At 39.7% G+C, this 19,504-nt stretch overlaps 2 protein-coding genes across 2 annotated transcripts; one reads left to right on the top strand and one right to left on the bottom strand.

Moving 5' to 3' along the window:
* Positions 1-572: 572 nt before the first annotated feature.
* On the bottom strand, positions 573-6,793 carry LOC144701755 (protein HEAT INTOLERANT 4-like). Its single transcript, XM_078573505.1, has 14 exons — positions 6,463-6,793; positions 6,120-6,158; positions 5,971-6,024; positions 5,777-5,840; positions 5,506-5,564; positions 5,164-5,288; positions 5,032-5,091; positions 4,447-4,505; positions 3,319-3,395; positions 3,136-3,174; positions 2,954-3,016; positions 1,332-1,379; positions 1,116-1,244; positions 573-1,037 (listed from the first exon to the last, which is right to left on the bottom strand). The coding sequence occupies exons 1-14, from the start codon at positions 6,655-6,657 to the stop codon at positions 990-992; spliced, it is 1,059 nt and encodes a 352-aa protein (XP_078429631.1). The 5' UTR covers positions 6,658-6,793; the 3' UTR covers positions 573-989.
* Positions 6,794-8,770: 1,977 nt separating this feature from the next.
* Positions 8,771-11,229, top strand: SEP2 (stress enhanced protein 2). The gene is made up of 2 exons (XM_078573506.1): positions 8,771-9,283; positions 10,819-11,229. The coding sequence occupies exons 1-2, from the start codon at positions 8,960-8,962 to the stop codon at positions 11,086-11,088; spliced, it is 594 nt and encodes a 197-aa protein (XP_078429632.1). The 5' UTR covers positions 8,771-8,959; the 3' UTR covers positions 11,089-11,229.
* The last annotated feature ends 8,275 nt before the right edge of the window (positions 11,230-19,504 follow it).

The following is a 19,504-nucleotide window of genomic DNA, read 5'->3' as shown; positions in this document are numbered from 1 at the left end:
TCCATGAAGGGACGGTTAATCGAGCGTGACTACCAAGACGAAGTCATCAGCAATTTATTAGCTACTAGTGACGGCAGAAATGATCAAACTATGACTGATTCAGCTCGCTCTAGGTGTTTTCGTCCCCCTTGGACAATGACAGCTATTTTCAGCGAAGCACTTGATGAGAAGAGTCGAGGGTCTAACATCGCTGAAACAGACTAATCTTTATATCCTCTTAAGATGATCCCCATCGTTGGATCTTGATCTGAATTTGACAGAAGCGGGAGAGGAGAGAGAGATCTGGGGGGATGAGGATGGGGAAATCCCATCTTAGGAGATAGAAGCAGACAAAATTTTAGGGAGGGGGGTCGTCGTCTAGGGAACAGCCAAAACTTGGAGTGACGCCCTGGGCATGACAGAACGGATGATGAAATGTGACAGACGATGACATGACGAAACTTTCGTCACGTCACCACCCCGTCATGCATCCCAGTATATGGAGAAAAACCTATCACGTTATAGTCACGCGTCCCTCCATGCAGCATCCCACCACATCCCGACACCAGACGGCAGCACCATCACCGGCAAAGTGAACAAAACCTTAAAATTTTATTTTTCATTATTAGGAAAATTTGAAGGACAGAGAATCAGAGCTGTTTATCTCCAATTATTTGTAGACGGCGTTGGTTTGGGTGTGCAAAATAAAATAACAGGGACTTCTGTGCAAAATGCCAAGTGGCAAAATCTCAGCCCTCAAAAAGCTTAAAAAATAATGATTTTAATACGTATTTTCTGTCCTTTTAAACTTTTTTAAAAATCCGTCACGGCAGTCATCCGTGGCGGCCGGTCCGTCGCGTCACGCATCCGAGGTACCCCGTCACCCTCATGTCCCCGTCACGACCAATCCATCATCCATCCCCGTCACCGTCATCTAATTCTGTCACCATCACCGTCATGACATCCGTCATGGTGACATGACGGATGACGCCTGCCGATCACTATTGTCTTCAGAAGACGGCGTGGGCTCTTCCATAGTAGCGGTTTATGAAGGGGGACTGCGGCGGAGAAAGACAGAGATGTGAGATGATTGTAGAGAGAGATGGAGATGGGAGGGGAGAGAGATGGGGGTTGACCTTGACTTGGCTGATGTCCGGGGTGGTGGGCGTCTGGACGGGATAAAACTTGTAGAATTTCATGCTCTGAAAGGCTGATTTTTTCTCCTCGTCCATGTCTTCGATGGCCTTCCACCGAGCTTCCCTCGCCTTGTTATGGAGATTTATTGAGATTTTTAGTGTGGAAAATTGAAGGATAATAAGAGGAGATTATCGAAGTAGAGAGGAAGAAATTACCTCGCGCTGGGACTTTTTTCTCTCTCTAACCTGCTCCTTCACGAATTGCTGAAACACAAGCAAATCTTCAGTAATAGACGGTGAGATTTATATAGGAGATAGAAAGAGATGGATTAGGCAAATAAGAGAAAATGAGTCAGAGAGATGTATTAGATTTGCAAAAGAAATGAAAAGAGGGAGAAAAAAAAAGAGAAAATGGAAAATGACTGATTGAGAGAACGAGAGGGAGATGAATTTGGAAATGAGAGACTAATTGAGTGAGAGAGAGAGATGAATATGGAAATAAGAGAATCATTGAGAGAGAGAGAGAGAGATGAATATGGAAATAAGAGAATCATTGAGAGAGAGAGAGATGAATATGGAAATAAGAGAATCATTGAGAGAGAGAGATGAATATGGAAATAAGAGAATCATTGAGTGAGAGAGAGATGAATATGGAAAATACAAGAATCAGTGAGTGAGAGAGAGAGATGAATATGGAAAATACGAGAATCAGTGAGTGAGAGAGAGAGATGAATATGGAAAATAAGAGAACCATTGAGTGAGAGAGAGATGAATATGGAAAATAAGAGAACCATTGAGTGAGAGAGAGATGAATATGGAAAATAAGAGAATCATTGAGTGAGAGAGAGATGAATATGGAAAATAAGAGAATCATTGAGTGAGAGAGAGATGAATATGGAAAATAAGAGAATCATTGAGTGAGAGAGATGAATATGGAAAATAAGAGAATCATTGAGTGAGAGAGAGATGAATATGGAAAATAAGAGAATCATTGAGTGAGAGAGAGATGAATATGGAAAATAAGAGAATCATTGAGTGAGAGAGATGAATATGGAAAATAAGAGAATCATTGAGAGAGAGATGAATCTGGAAAATAAGAGAATCATTGAGTGAGAGAGAGATGAATATGGAAAATAAGAGAATCATTGAGTGTGTGAGAGAGAGATATGAATATGGAAAATAAGAAAATAACTGAGTGTGTGCGAGAGAAAGGGAAGGAGATAAATTTGGAAAATAAGAGAATAGCTGAGAGGTGTGTGCGGGATGGATTCAGAAAAATATGAAATGAGTGAAGGGGAGAGGGAGATGGATTCGGAAAATAAGAGAAAATAATTTGGACAATAAGAGCAAATATTGAGCGAGAGAGGTGGGGAGATGAATTTAGAAATAAAAGAAAACGATCGAGGGAGCGAGAGAGAGAGGGACATGAATCTGAAAACCAAGAGAATAGTGTAGTGGAGAGAGAAGGAGATGATTTTGGAAAATAAGATAATAATTGAGTGAGAGAGGAGGAGATGAATTTGGAAAATAAAAGGAAAGAATAGGGAGAGGGACACGTATTCAAAAAATAAGAGAAAATAATTGAGTGAGAAAGGGAGGGAGATGACTTTGGAAAATAAAAGAAAATAATAGAGTGAGCGATAGCGAGAGGGGGACATGGATGTGAAATAAAGAATAATCGAGTGAGAGAGAGAGAGAGAGATTGAAATGAATTTGGAAAATAAGAGAAAATAATTCAGTGAGAGAGAGATGAACTTGGAAAATAAAAGAAAATAATCGAGTGAGATGGATTTGGACGATAGGGAAAATGAATGAGATATATAGAGAGAGGGACAGACCTTGAAGGCATCTTTCTGGTCTTCCGGGAGCACTTCATCAGTGATGAGTCCAGTAACAAACTCCTGAAATGGGCCCAGCGAAAAATATTGATTGATAAGAGAAATAAAAACATTTTCCGATACTCCATGCAAAAGAAAGGGATGAAAAATCTCAGAGAACTGGGAAAGCTAAAAGTCTGTACCTCAAGCTCATCAAGATCATAATCAAAATCACGAACAATCTGCAGGAAGATCGTGAAACTGTCAAGATCAAGCACTACGACTTCCAAAATTAATGACCTACTCTATTTTTTTAAGAAATGGGCCCAAAAACTTTTATCCTTTCCTAATATTCATCATTTCTAGAAGGTTGAAGAAAAGATTACCGGGGGTTCAAAAGGGTACATAATGGGAACAACTGTATCCTCTTCGTCTTCATCCGCATTTAGAGGATTGTAAAAATCTGCAGTAAATAAGTGGAGGGTAAAAATCTATAACCGAAAAAATAATAATAATTCTTGAAGTTTTTTTACAATTCATAAGATTATTCAATTTTCTACTCCAGGGATAAATTGTACAGTCATCCCGTTACACACACAGCATGTCAAAATTGCAGGCCGGATACAACATATCAAGGACCCAGGTGAAATAAAAATACTTCCACCACACCCTTTGATTAAAATTCTCTGACTTCAAACTTTTTGGAAACTATATTTTTTTCCCAGACAAGGAATTTTTACACGACTGTCATAAGCGCAGCAAATAAGGATTTTTTATACGACTCATAAAAAATGAAATACAGGTAGTGACTCTCAACGTGCGGTCACATAACCGGTTGTCAAGTGAAGTGAGTGAAATGTGCATGTCATATATTTTACTCAAGACATTACCAAAGAAGGAAAAAAAGGAAGAATGGTCAATGGCGGATAGGCATGCGTGTTGACTAGAGTGGAGAACCCCTTTGAACAACCAAAGGGGGGGAATCCTTTTCAAGAATGGCATTTAGAGTGCCGACGATGCCATAAACACCGGATTGAGCCTGCTGAACCAGAGGAGGGGAGCTTTATCAAGATATCCTCTATCGTATCTCCATATCCCTGATTTTCCTATGATTGGTTTTGGTTATCTGTACACGAACTACGTCCCTCTGATCGAACCATTTACATTGAGGAATTCAAATGTTTATTGATTTTTACAAGGAGGATATTCTCTAGCTACTGCCGTATCAGCATGTCAATGAATTGATTTAGTTCCAAATAAAATGAAGATATATTTCCAGGCGAGACAATGATTAAGAATATTATGCGTACGATTAAGATATATCTTCACGCAAGCTCTAAAGGGTGTCCATTTAAATAGCCGGTAAGCTGCTATTTAATAGATAACAATTCATATTGTGTGTAGCATGTGCAAAAATGAAGGCAGCAGAGAAGTATAAAAATATAAATGAATAAAAAAGGTTGAAAATGGAACAAAATCTAGTTTAGATATTTTGAAAGGGATTGGAAACTCACAGGGAAGGCAATATTCGTACTGTTTAATACGTTCTTCCTTGAGGTGTTTCAGGGCAGACCTGGTAAAGACGAAGTGACAGAATTTAAAAACAATTTTCTAGAAAAAAGAATAATCAATACAGGGCGGCTGAAACCATAAGAGAAAATGGAACTAGCCGACTGAAGACAGAGAAAGGATCACAAAATAATCCCGGTGAAAGAAAAGTTGTAAAATGAAATTATACAGGAGAAAAAAAGGAAAACTGTTTCGCATGTAACAATAGCTTAGAAGGTTTTTTTGATATGCGGTGAAAAACCAAGAACACAGACGTCTCTCAGAAAATAGAGGAAACAGAAGAAACATGAAGACTAATCTTTAGAAAGAAGGTTTATTTGATATGCGATAAAAAACCAAGAACACAGATGTCTCTCTGAATATAGATAAAACAGAGGAAAAATGAAAGCTAATCTATAGAATTATTACTTTGAAGATACAACCATTGTTTTTTTAATGACGCCCAAAAAAAACTACAGCGCATTATCTTGGAGACAAAAGAATCAGTTTCTAAACATAGAACACATGCAAGTTAAAAAATAATATGGCACCTTCTCTGCGTGCAGCCCATGGTAAAAATCTGCGTCTTGAATCTATCTACTTGACTCTGCCTGAAAATAAAATCTATAATGTCAAATAAAATTAAAAACCAAAAGATCGGACTGGTCGAGATTGCTGGTCACCTGCCCTCCAAAGGAATATAAGGTACCCAAGCTAACTTCATCGTCTTCATAGGAATAATTTCTTCTTCTACCCTCTGGATTGATTTGATACCAACTTTATCAGAAGGAGGGAACGGAGACACCACCTGGAAAAATAATAAGTTGGGGATGCAGTTATGCATAAAGCTCGTGAAGTTAATTAATACAGGCGAAAAAAAAGTTTCCCAAAGATAAAGGCATTATGATTTTCAGGAATTTGGATAATCAAATCAAATATCAAACATTAAATAATATCATTCCAAGAAGTCTATAATCCAGGAAATTAATAATGTAGGAAAGCCAGTCACAGGCGCCTTGACATACCGCAACCACAACGGGAATGCAAGCAACCTTCTGCTCATTATTTATAACTAGCAACTGAGCTGAAAAAAGAAGAATAAAAACAACATTAAAAACTTATAAACATCTCCCAAATGACAAAATGCTTAGCCAGACTTGATGCCTCGTTAGATGAATATTTATAAATGATCATTTATCATGAACAAAGAAAAAGGGGACTTCAATAAATATACTTCTCATAAATATACGTCCACATAAAATAATTTGAGAAAAATCATCCTTGATAAATTCTTACGTTCTGTGCAGCCAAATAGGTACACCCTTTTCCCATGAAGCTCGCCTCCTTCTTCAAAGGCATCCTAGATGGACAAACCATATTGTTGGAAAGCACAAGTATTGGAAACATCAGTCGAAGTTTTTCTAATTCTCATTATCGTTTTCTTGCCGTAACCTCCAGTATAAAAAGTTGTGAGCAAGCGGGAAAATCACCTCCAAATTGGTGAATTTCCATTGAACCTCATTTAGTGCATCCAGGTTATGCCACTACCAATGGAGAGAGAGACACATGAGAATCAGATATCACGAGAAGGATGCAATTTCAGCTGAAAAATATCTATAATAATATAAATTGTAGAAACCTCTGTGCCAACTGGAAAAGCGGCTTGCCACAAATCCTCCTGCATGAACAACAAAATAAGGTGAGAAAGCAGCATTAGAAAGGGCGAAGAATCCGTCCCCAAGAAAAAGCCAGAGCACAAATGTGGTAACTTTCTAGTGAGAAAGAGCGAGCAAATAAGGAAATCAAAAAAAAAAATTATACCAAATTGTAATCCTATTTGACAATGCTGCCACATGTATAGCTTTATAAGATGATTTTTAGCAATGGAACTTCACCTTCCCCCTCCAATACCACAATCAATATGAAAAAAATGAGTGGGAAGCGCAATCACCATGGACACATTTCATCAAACACCCACTCACCAGATTTCTTTTCTCGGGGAAATATTCCTGTTCCCGAGTTTCCTTGCGCGCCAGAGTCCTCGCTCGTTTAACCCGCGGCGAGGCTTTCGTGGAGCCTTTAGAAACTTCACCGGGGGACTTGCTGCCACCTTCATCGTCCTTGGGAGCGGAAGATTCAGCCTTTCTCTTCCTGGTCGAAGTCTTCGCTCTACCCATCAACGCAAAAACGAATCAAAAACACGGAAATTTGCACAGATTTCGCTGAAAATCGCAGAGAAGAGATCTGAACGCGAGCCAAACGCGGCCTTTCACTCAAAATTTGAAGCAACGAAAGAGAAGCCGCTCTGATGTTGAACGATGACTATTTATTGTACCCTATCGATCGCGGATTTTGCCCGATATCGACCCGATAAGAGCAGTCCACGTGTACGTTTCTCAGTCGCTGCCCTATTTTCAAATTTCAAGCAGAACTCTCGAGGGTAAATAGGTAAGTTCCTACTGATTCTATTTTTCAGCCATCTGAAAAGAAATTAATTGCATGATATATTCAAAGGTCGAGATTTATTCCTCTTTATTTTGTATTATTTACTGCTCTTTTATAAGTTGAGTAAAAGAACGTTTACTGATTTATGGAGTATTGAGAGCTTTACAGTCAATTTTTAGAATGGTCGTGTAAATTAATTGGTCTACTAAGTGTCCTTAATTTAACTAGATTATGTCCTTCTTATAATTGCTATGTGCAGTTCCTTTGAGTAATGGGCAGGGCGTGTCTGGGGTCAATGCGTTAATTAGGATATTTACACTCTCTCGTGTTTGTAAACTCGGTCATTCATGTGGATGAGGACCAGGCCTAGCATTGAGGCATACTCAACTGACCAGAGAGTTATTGATTGATACGTGGATTTCCTTTCGGTAATTTGTAGGGACGAGTGAAGTCCGTGTGTAAATTGGGATACTTGCCAACTCTATCATCCGCATGGATGAGGACCAGCTCCTAGCATCGAAGCATAATCGAAAAAACACCAAGGTACGATTGTGACATGCATTTCCTTTGGGTAATTGGTAGGGACGAGTGAAGTCCATGCGTAAATTGGGGTATTTACACATGCTCCATGCCCACGAACTCTATCATCCGCATGGAGGAGGACCAGCTCCAAGCATTCGGGTATAGTGATGGGATGTGGATGGGACGGTTTTTTCATCCCAGTACAAAAAAATTATCTCGTCTGCAAGGTTGGACGCAAATTGGGACGAAAGTTCATCCTGAGACCTCCAAACGGGATGGTTATTCCGTCTGGAGGTCTCAGACGAAAAGAATCGTCCTGTCCGCATCCCTGCACTGATTCCGGACGTCGACAGGACGATCTTCGTCCCGTCCCGTCTATCGTCCACGTCCAGAACGATCCTAAACTATGTAGTACATGGACGCAGACGAGACGGTTTTGTCACACGGGACGAAGAAATCGTCCTGTATGTGAGGTTGGACAAAAATCGTGACAGCAATTCGTCATGAGACTGCCGGACGGGACAGTTTTCATCCGGACAGGACGAAAAAATTGTCCCGTCTGAAGGTCTCGCACGAAAAAACTGTCCCGTCTGCGTCCCTGCATATTTTACGGGCATCGGACAGGACGATCTTCATCGTGTCCCATCCATCGTCCATGTCCCAGACGACCCAGAACTATACATCCAGGCATACTTATTGAACCACCAAGGTAAGATTGATATAAGCAGATCATTCTGGAAGCAAGACAGGGACGAAAGAACCGTCTCGTCCCGTCCAAAAGTCTCTGACAAAAGAACCATCCCATCTGCGTTCCTGCATATTTTTCAGACGTCATACGGGACGATCTTCGTCCCATACCGTCCATCGTCCACATCCCGGACGATCTGGAATTATACATCCAGGCATACGTATTGAACCACCAAGGTAAGATTGATATAAGCAGTTCATACCGGAAGTAAGACGGGGGCGTAAAAACAGTCTCGTCCCGTCCGGAAGTCTCTGACAAAAGTCCCTGCATATTTTCCGTGCATCAGATGGAACGACCTTCGTCTCGTCACATCTATCGTCCACGTCCTGGACAATCCAAAACTATACATCCAGGCATGCTCATTGAACCACCACGGTAAGATTGACACAAGCAGTTCACTCCGGAAGTAGACGAGGAGGAGTGGGGTCCGTGCGTAAATTTTGATATTTAAGCTCTCACCCCACCTGCAAACTCTACCAAACATCTAATAAATTGGGGGATGCAGGGCACGGCTGGATCGGTCTACGAGCAAGACCCAAGACCGAGGAGGTCAAACCGGGCCCGCAAAAAGGAATTAATCACTGACTTTCCTTTCCTTCCCTTCTCTTCCACAAGAACGGCTGGCCGTTGCAGCGGCCACCTTCTTCCCTGCAACTCCACTTGTTCTTCTCTTCTCACTCGCGTACAAATACACACAGAGAGAGAGAGAGAGAGAGAGAGAGAGAGAGAGAGAGAGAGAGAGAGAGAGAGAGAGAGCTCTGGCCATGGCGGCGATGAGGAGCGCGGGGCTGGAGATGAAGATGATGGTGAAGGTGAAGGTGAGAGGGGGAGAGAAGAGGCGCGTAGCGGTGTCTGCGATCAGGACGATGAGGGCGACGGATCAAGATCTGGTGGCGGAGAGTTCGAAGGTGGTGTTGCAGCCGAGAGTGGCCAATCTCCGATCGTACACTTCCAAGGAAATGGCTTCAGAAGCTTTGATCAAGCCCGATGATGGCGAGATCTCCACGTTCTTCGCCTCCCTCGCCGACTACATCGACAGCTCCCGCAAGAGCCAGGACTTCGAAACCCTCTCCGGTCGCCTCGCCATGGTACTCTTTCGATCCGGTCTTTTACCCTCTGCCGATCTCTGAATTTGGGAGATTTTTGATCTTATCCAGTCCCCGATCATCTCATCGGTCCGATCTCGCCGTTGTTTATTTGATCAAGGCTCTGCCGATCTGTGAATTTGGGGGATTTTTCGATCTTACCAAGCCCTCTGTCATCTCATCGATCCGGTCTCGCCGTTCTTTATCTGACCAAGCCTCTGCCGATCTGTGAATTTGGGGATTTTTCGATCTTATCAAACCTCCGATCATCTCATCCATCCGATCTCGCCGTTCTTTGTCGGATCAAGCCTCTGCCGCTCTGCGAATTTGGGGGATTTTTCGATCTTATCAAGCCCCGGTCATCTCATCGATCCGATCTCGCCGTTCTTTGTCGGATCAAGCCTCTGCCGATCTGTGAATTTGGGGGATTTTTCGATCTTATCAAACCTCCGATCATCTCATCCATCCGATCTCGCCGTTCTTTGTCGGATTAAGCCTCTGCCGCTCTGTGAATCTGGGGGATTTTTCGATCTTATCAAACCTCCGATCATCTCATCCATCCGATCTCGCCGTTCTTTGTCGGATTAAGCCTCTACCGCTCTGTGAATCTGGGGGATTTTTCGATCTTATCAAACCTCCGATCATCTCATCCATCCGATCTCGCCGTTCTTTGTCGGATTAAGCCTCTGCCGCTCTGTGAATCTGGGGGATTTTTCGATCTTATCAAACCTCCGATCATCTCATCCATCCGATCTCGCCATTCTTTGTCGGATCAAGCCTCTGCCGCTCTGTGAATTTGGGGGATTTTTCGATCCTATCAAGCCCCCGATCATCTCATCGACAAGATCATGCCGTTCTTGATCGGATCAAGCTACTCTGCCGATCTGTGAATTTGGGGGATTTTTCGATCCTATCAAGCCCCCGATCATCTCATCGACCAGATCTCGCCGTCTTGATCGGATCAAGCTACTCTCCCGATCTGTAAAATTGGGGATCTCGATCCAAACAAGCCCCCGATCATCTCATCGACCAGATCTCGCCGTTCTTGATCGGATCGGGCTACTCTCCCGATCTATAAAATTGGGGATTTCGATCTCGATCAAGCCTTCGATCATCTCATAAACCAGATCCCGCCGTTCTTGAGCGGATCAAGCCACTGCCAATCCCTGAAATCGGGGGATTTCGATCCAATCAAGCCCCCGATCATCTCATAAACCAGATCTCGCTGTTCTCGATCGGATCAATCCTCTACCGATCGATGAATTTTGAGGATTTCGATCTAATCTAGCCCTCATAAACTAGATCTCGCGGTTCTCGATCGGATCAAGCCTTTGATAATCTCCGAATTTGGGGGATATCGATCCATTCAAGCCCCCGAGCATCTCATAAGCCAGATCTCGCGGTTCTCGATCGGATCAAACCTCTGAAAACTCAGAATTCGGGGGACTTCGATCCAATCAAGCCTTCGATCATCTCTTCGGATCGAAAAACTCGTCAGATTGCGGGACGGAGAGATCTGACGGGGGAAATCGCGGCAGGTGGCGTTCGCGGGGACGGTGGCGGTGGAGGCGGCGACGGGAAGCTCGGTGTTCCACAAGCTGGACGTGAGGGAGATGGCGGAGGGGGCGGCGGCGGTGGCGGCGGTGGTCGGCTGCGCCGCCGCCTTCGCCGCCGCGTCGAGCGCGAGAAGCCGGATCGGGAGGATGATCGTGCTGGGCTACTGCTCCTTCGTCGACGCGCTCATCGATAACCTCGTCGACGGGCTTTTCTACGACAGCGAGCTCTCCGACTGGTCCGATGAAGCTTAAATACCAGCGGGAATCGCGTTAATTATTGCTTAATTTGCCTAAAGTTGGATTATTTTGTACTAAGTCGTCACATATGTATAGCCTCGTGTTATTGAGGGCTTAATCCAAATATACAGAAAAATATGGTGTTTTTTAGTTGAATGACATTTGATTATTTAGTAATCAGTCACGTAAAGTGTATGGTTATGCTTGGAATTGAGTTGTCCGATGAAGCATAAAAACCTGAGGAAATTGCGTTAATTCTAGTTTAATTTTCCTAAAGTTGGATTATTTTGTACTGAGTCGTTTCAGGTGTATAGCATACATGGAAAAACCTTGTGTTAGTGAGGTTTAATCCAAATATACAGAAGAATGTGGTGTTTTTTAGTTGAATGAAATTTGATTATTTAGTAATCAGTCGTGTAAAATGTATGGTTATACCTGGAATTGAGTGGTCCAATTAAGCTAAAAAACCAGCGAACTCACATTAATTATAGTTTAATTTTCCTAAAGTTGGATTATTTCGTACGAAGTCGTTCCAGATGTATAGGCATACTTGGAAAAGCCTTGTGTTAGTGAGGGCTTAATCCAAATATACAGAAAAATGTGGTATTTTTTTGTTGAATGTAATTTGGTTATTTAGTAATCAATCGTGTCAAACGCATACTCTTCCTTGGAAATATGCATTTCGTGAGTGTTTTAAACCCAAGATACACAAAGTGTTGTGTTTGTATTTGAATGAAATCGGGTGGTTAGTAATCGGGTGTATGGGCATACTTGGAAAAGCCTCGTGTTAGTGAGGGCTTAATCCAAATATACAGAAGAATGTGGTGTTTTTTAGTTGAATGTAATTTGATTATTTAGTAATCAGTCATGTGAAATGCATATTCTTCCTTGGAAATAAGGATTTGCGTGAGGGTTTTAAACCCAAGATACACAAAGTGTGGTGTTTGTATTTGAATGAGATTGGGTGGTTAGTAATCAGTCATACAAAATGTATGGTTATACTTGGAAAGGCGCATATCAATGAGTGTTTTAATCATAAAATACACAAAGCGTGGTGTTTTAAAAATAAATGAAATTGGGTATTTAGTAACTAGTTATATAAAATGCATGCCCCTACTTGGAAACCCGCATATTAATGAAGGTTTAGTTCCAAAATACACAAAGTGTGCTGTTTTTTTGTTGAATGAAATTGAATATTTATTTTTCATTCTTAAAAAATGCATACTCTTACTTGGAATGCCGCATAATAGTGAGGGTTTTAATCCCAAAATACAAAGAGCGTGGTGTTTTTAAAATAAAGGAAATTGGGTATTTAATAACCAGTCATATAAAATGCATACTCCTACTTGGAAAGCAGCATATTAATGAAGGTTTGCGTCCCAAAATACACAAAGTGTGCTGTTTTTTAGTTGAATGAAATTGGGTATTTAATGTTCAGTCTTATTTGGAAAGCCCCGTATTTGTGAGGGTTTTAGTCCCAAAAGGTACACAAAATGTGATGTTCTTATTCGAATGAAATTGGGTGTCTAGTAGTCATATTACAAAATGCATACTCCTACGTGGAAAGTCGCATATTAATGAAGGTTTTCATCCCAAAATACACAAAGTATGCTGTTTTTTAGTTGAATGAAATTGCATATTTATTGTTCATTCTTACAAAATGCATACTCTTACTTTGAAAGCTGCATAACGGCGAGGGTTTTAATCCCAAAATACGCAGATCATGGTGTTTTTTAACTAAATCAAATTGGGTATTTAGTTGCCAGTCATATAAAATGCTTACTCCTACTTGGAAAGCCACATATCAATGAAGGTTTTAGTTCCAAAATACACAAAGGGTGTTCTTATTTGAATAAAATTGGGCATACTCCTACTTGGAATGCCACATTTTAGGGCGGGGTTTAATCCTAAAATACACAACGCATGATGTTTTTCAAATGAATAAAATTGGGTACTTTAATATTCAGTCATACAAGATGCATACTCCTACTTGGAAAGCCACATATTAACAAGGATTTTCATCCTAAAATAGATAGATAGCTGTGATTTTTGTTGAATGAAATTGGGTTATTTCATTTTCAGTCTTACAGAATTCATACTCCTACAAGGAAAGCCGCGTATTAATGAGGGTTTTAGTCCTTAAATACACAAAGTGATGTTTTTAGTTGAATGTAATTTGATACTTAATTTTCAGTCATAAAAAATGCACATTGATACTTCTAAAGCAGCATATTACTGAGGATTAAATCCCAAAATACAAAGAGCACAATGTTTTTAGTTTAATGCAATTGGACGTGTACTCATGTTTTGAAAGCCTCATATGAATGAGAGTTTGTATTTTTGTACATACTAGATAACTGCATAACGTGTCTGACAAAAGACAAAGGAGTGATGGAATAGCACAGGGATGGGGAAGAAATGAACTTTCAGGATGACAATAATGCGACGGAGGACAGAGGGATCTGTACGGGTGATGTGAATGGATGATTATTAAAAACACGAGAAATAGGTAAGATGAAATGGTTATGTTAAGAATAAAGGGTTTAAATTTTCACCTAAAAAATTAATTTGTTTGATTAGTTTTAGATATTTTAAAATGTAGATGATTATTCAACTATAACATAAACCTTTTGAAAATGATGGTTATTAAACCCCATTGGGTAGGCCATTAATACATGTATTAGATGACACAGTAAAATCACATGATTTATCAATATATAAATAATGAAATACAAATAAATTAATTGAATTATCTCTCTCTCTTCGAAAACAACACAGATGCCGTTTTTAGTGAAGTTGATTGTTCAATTTTAAAGAAAGTATAAAAAATCATTTAAAAAGAAGTAGATATTAAATATACTTAAGAATAAAGTTGTATTTGTTACTAAGAATTAATCGTTGTTGAAAATAAATGGGTATTTTATTGACTTCACGAGCCATTATTGTTGGTTTACATAGAGAAGAAACACATAAAAGGTGCACAATCATCTGGGATGGAAAATGAGAATATAAAATCATAAATTATGAACTCATGATTCAGAAGCGAGAGCAGAGAGCCACTAGTGCCTCCAGAAAGTTGCCAAAACATAAGTTCATAATTTAAGATTCAGAAAGTGGTGGTAACCAGTGGCTCTCGGCTCTTGCTCCTCTCTCATCTACCAGTTTTCCATCATTAGTTGTAGGTTCTCGTTTTGAACTAACAGTATCTCTATCAGAAGAAAGTCACAAAAGTTGCTTCAATATGATCTGGGAGAGGTTGCAAAGGTAACTTTTTCACGTGATCTTTTTTCAAAGTACTCATTTATCGTATATGTTGTCTGATGAGATTTGATCAGTTATTTAAACTCTTCTACAGTTTGTCATGATGCACTGTTTTGGGTTTAGCTATCGTTTCTTCCTGTGCGTGTATGGATACTCCATTTGACATTGGCAGATGCATGATTGCCCTTATTTTTCTTTCTAAAGTTTTATGTAAATTAAAATTTTCTTGCATATTTCATTGATACCTATTGTGTGATATGAATTAAACTATATCTTCTCAGTCTTTCATGGCTCTCTCTCCTCTGCTCATTTTCTCTATGCGAGCTACATTGCATTTCCCTCTCCTTAATTCTCTTTCAAAAACACTCAAATCTTTATTTTTCATCTCTTTGTCTCTATTTTCTCTCCCATAGCTTGACAAACTGAAAATGAGGCGTGAGAACATACATGTCTTAAGCTCATTTTGGATCAGTACGAAGGTGTAGTTCCAAACCGCTCTGAATCAGGGCAATATAGTGATGTTCTGAAACTTCTTTGGTGGATATAGTGTTGAAAAGTGTGATTGCTTACATATAATTGGTAGAAATTTATGTTGAAACCTGGTTTTAAAGATCTTTTGATAGTTTAACCCTATTGGGCCTTTTCACAAATGCCTACTGGGCATCAAATATTTCCCCTGAATTTACTCCATTTTACTTTTGATTTTATCTTATAAAAATATAATAATACTTCTTAAATATATAAACTTATATAAACTGAATTATATTAATCATCTACCCCCCACTAACCATATAATAATATAAATACTCACCTCCCTAATTACTGATATTAAAAATTATATCATCTCTTATCCTCCTCTCTATCTAAATACTTGCAACTCTTCTTATATTAAATAAAATAAATTCACGCTCTATCTCTGTTATTCTTTAACTTACAGCCTATATCTATAACCTACTTCACTCAATTAATCTAGATATGAGTAAATAATCTCATCCCCTTTTCTACTTCGTTATTTTTAGAATAAAATTCCCCTTTTCACCACCTACCTAATCTTGATATGTTTACTTACTTTATGTAACCCTCATATCTTACACATAACCAAATATTGGTTAAAATAAATAATAAAATGTGTTCTATGAAGGATAGCATCTTATTAATCCCTCTACGACATTACTCATACGTAGTAATTAAAATCCAAAAAATCTTCCACTATCTATATTAATATCTTCCTCATTATAATAATAAATGCAAATCTCATCCTCGTTACCTTTAATATATATAAGAATACTTATCCTAAACATAATATAATAAAGTTTTTGTCTAAACTATATCTTTCCTCATTTTATTACAACTCTTACTATCTATTTCTACTTCTTATTTTCTACCTTATAACTATCACGTCATTATTCTTACTTCATTTCTTATATTAGCTTATCAATTGCTTTATTACTATAATCAATCACTTAATCACCTTATTTTATCTAACGCTAACTCAAGAATTAGATTCACCTCTAAAAGCCAGTCCCTATGTAAATGACTTCACTCACACTATACATATTTGAGCAGGTTTTCTATAATGATGGGGAATGGCTGAAGAAACCAAATGGTTACCGTAGTAGTTGGCGTTACGGTAATTGAATAGAGAAAACCAGACATTTAATTATTTTTAATATTTTTCATTTTTCTAAATTCTAAAAGCCACATGGGAAATGAAATACAATTCCCATCCCTTGATGTAAACAATGATGAATTTTGAATTGAGACTGTTGGGTTCGGTGCCTTGGTTCGTCCATGGAAAACACGATTCCATGGATGCGAAAGTGTGGTAATTGATTCATAATCGATCTTTAAAATCAAACATTGAATGTACCTTGTGGGGAACTTGTTCCACCTTTGACTTTGCCACTCTGAGATCATTCTGAAGCCGTTCATGCATCCGACCTCTAGAAGTATCCACGCGATCACTTGACGCTTGGATGTCCACGTCTTCTTCTTCAACTCTTCTTGAAAATCTAGAAAATCTTCTCACCATGAAGACAATCTCCTTGGATGAGTATAGAAGAGAGTGGAGAACGGGAGGGGCTCTCAAATATGGCTGGCCTGGGTGCTTGAAATGAGTGCACCTTCCCTATTTATATTTTACTTGAATTTTTTTCTTAAAAAATCCTGCAAAGTAAAATTTTTTCACCGATGTCCTTATGACCTTGTGCATGTGACCCTCTAGACCCATGCATCATTCTAGTTAATAACTTTAGTGGTCCAATAACAATTATTGACTAACCTTATTAATGAATTATATCGGCATATAGATTAATTAACTAAGGATTGATTTAACCCAATCGATAGGTTAAGTTTCCAGCCCATGGGGTGCCAAGCTACACCTCGTGCTCTAGAAGATACCGAGTAGTATTTGAACTCTCTCATGGAACCTTTACCATCATCGTTTACTGTATATGTATAATACACCATCCGCGCAAGACTCTCGAATGACTTAGGGTATGGTTTATCATTAAACCCTAATCTATCATTCGATTAGTACTGATGTGTAACAGGGATCATTAGAGAACTCCTCCTCCAATATCCTCACTACCCTGGCCAGGGATTTTCGACATTGTCTTCCTTGGGTCAATCTCCTCTTATACCGAGGGCGGATGATCCCATCTTGACCGCTGAATCATCTCTGTGAGCTTCTTACTACATCCGAGCTATGACTTGTTTGGATCCCATGATTAGAGGCTCATAAGTCGTAGTCAAAATGTAGTCGTCCATTTACGAGATGTCCGTGGTGTCTCAGGTTAGTGGATCACTTATACAACCATGACATGAATTAACCTGATTGACATTTAGGTATAATACCATTCAGGGATTCTTACGGATAAATATCAGTGAACTCTTTCTCCAAAGAGTACCCACTGTTTGTCCTTAGTGCCGCCACACTAATAGCCATAAGATTAGCTATACTTATCGTATAAGTAGGATCAGCTAGCGCTATTCTATCTGGATAATTTGATGTATGTCTCAACTATCCATCGAATAAGAATATTTAGAATACATGTTTAAAGATTAGTGATCATTGTATTATGATCTCATCATAATTCACTATGTCATTGCATATATTCATGGACCTCATTATAAACATCACACCGGAATAATAATGAACATAAATATTTTATTCAATGAACATAGAGAAACATGGTGGTGTGATTGGCTTGACGGCCACATAATATCCATCTGAAAGAAGTATTGATTTTCACCTTGGGAATTGCCGATGGATTGCCGCTACTACAATAACACCTAAACATCCACCCGTGTAATGCCTTTTGTTGCCCGCTTGTGTCTTACCCGCATGCACTCACTTTGTCGCACGTATGTTGCCCACCTCCGTCCTCGCACCGCTTGCCTGTAGCAAGCACCTCTCCCCATGTTTTCTTGTCATTTTTGGTTTGTAGTGGGCATGACGCCTGCCATCAACCATTGTATCCCCATTGGCCAGTCAATTGGATGATTGCTTGTCCCATAACTGCTGTCACATTTTGTTTGACCGTTACTAGTACACACTGTCACTGCTATTGCTCCTTAATGTTGTCCTACATCAACTTCGGGATTAGAGCCAAAGGATCTTATCTGTCATCTCCAAGCATTCATCACATTCTCTACATGCACCCTCCCAAGCAACCACCATCTGCATTCGTCCCCCACATCCATAACATGGCAGCCACTTCTCTCGCCAAGATCGTTATCATCGGTCTCTACCTTGGTCGTTGCCGTCCTTGCTCCTCTATCATCACCCCAGCCCAAGTTTCCCCTATAGCACAACCACCTGCTCCTTTATCATCTTACACCATGGAACTGGGCAGCCAAACTCACATTGGCTTTTGGCCATTACATCAATTATGGTGAGAAGGCGTCATGCCTAACCTGCCTAGTCATCTCTCTGACCTGCGGCTGGAATGTTAGTTCCACCACTCTGCTCTTGCAGCGTAGTTGATCCCACCTGGTGTGCTGCACGCCTATGGGTATTTGCAAAGGATGCACTCCGATGTCTTCCCTTGATATGGCATTCTATGTGCATCATCCTATGTCTCCCTTAAACTGCCATTGGTAAGCCAATACATCTCATAGAGACTAGCATTCACTATGTGTAAGCCATGGCCTAGGACCAGGATGTGCGTCACTGTCTGAACATTGCATGTATGGCACACACATGTCCCCCTTTAGTTATGGCACACCCACCGTCACTGGTGTGAACCAGCCACACGCGCTGACCCGTCGTGCGTGTAATGCAATGTTGGTTGCCGCTAGGGATTGTCCAACCGATATCCGTCTGATATCCAGTATCGGACAACCGATATCCGATATTCAAAAAAATTAGACAGTGTATGATATCGGATATCGCATGATATCCATCCTTTACAGTGTAGACGAATATTAGATGAGTAAGGATGAGACAGATATCAGGTACCAGATATCGGATTTTGATATCCGAATATCGGAACTGGTGTCCGGGTATCGACATCCGATATCTGGATATTTTTTTCCGGACCCCCGTAATCCCATATGGAGGAATTCTAAACATTTGATAAGTATATATGTTGTCCATCCATTTTTCACATAAACCCCTGTTTCAAGTTGCACGCGCAAATGGATGCGGCCCGTGAAATTATCGGAGAAATGCCCCGCCACTTCTGTATTCACCAAATTTCACTAGAAAAACTATAGGAAAATCAAAATTAATTTGTTAAGCCCTTGTAAATAATTTATTTGGATTTTTACTCCTGAAACATAAAACTGAGAGTTGTTTTTTAGGGGCATATGTTAAACAAATTTCCTCAAATTTAGAAATTAATCTAAAAACCTATTTTTATTATAATTATATCATGTTTCTAGTGAAGATGTCATCTTATCCAAAAATAAATTCCCCAAAAATCAAGAAATTTGTATAAAAATCTCAAAAATTTGGTAATTCATCCCCACAATATATTGACCTGAATTTAATTTTCTGAAGTGCAATTAAATTTTAAATACAGTAATGCCTGGCCCAAATGAATTCCATAAAAGTCATACATTAACAAAACAAATTAAATAAAACCCGAGATCACTTGGAATAATGATTTACGTATAAATATTTGATGACCCACCTTTTTTAAGCTCTTTAAACAGATGGAAATGT

Source organism: Wolffia australiana, chromosome 4, assembly GCF_029677425.1.
Source record: "Wolffia australiana isolate 7733 chromosome 4, ASM2967742v1".
In the NCBI taxonomy this organism is placed as follows: domain Eukaryota; kingdom Viridiplantae; phylum Streptophyta; class Magnoliopsida; order Alismatales; family Araceae; genus Wolffia; species Wolffia australiana.
This window is presented reverse-complemented; position numbering and strand designations above follow the sequence as displayed.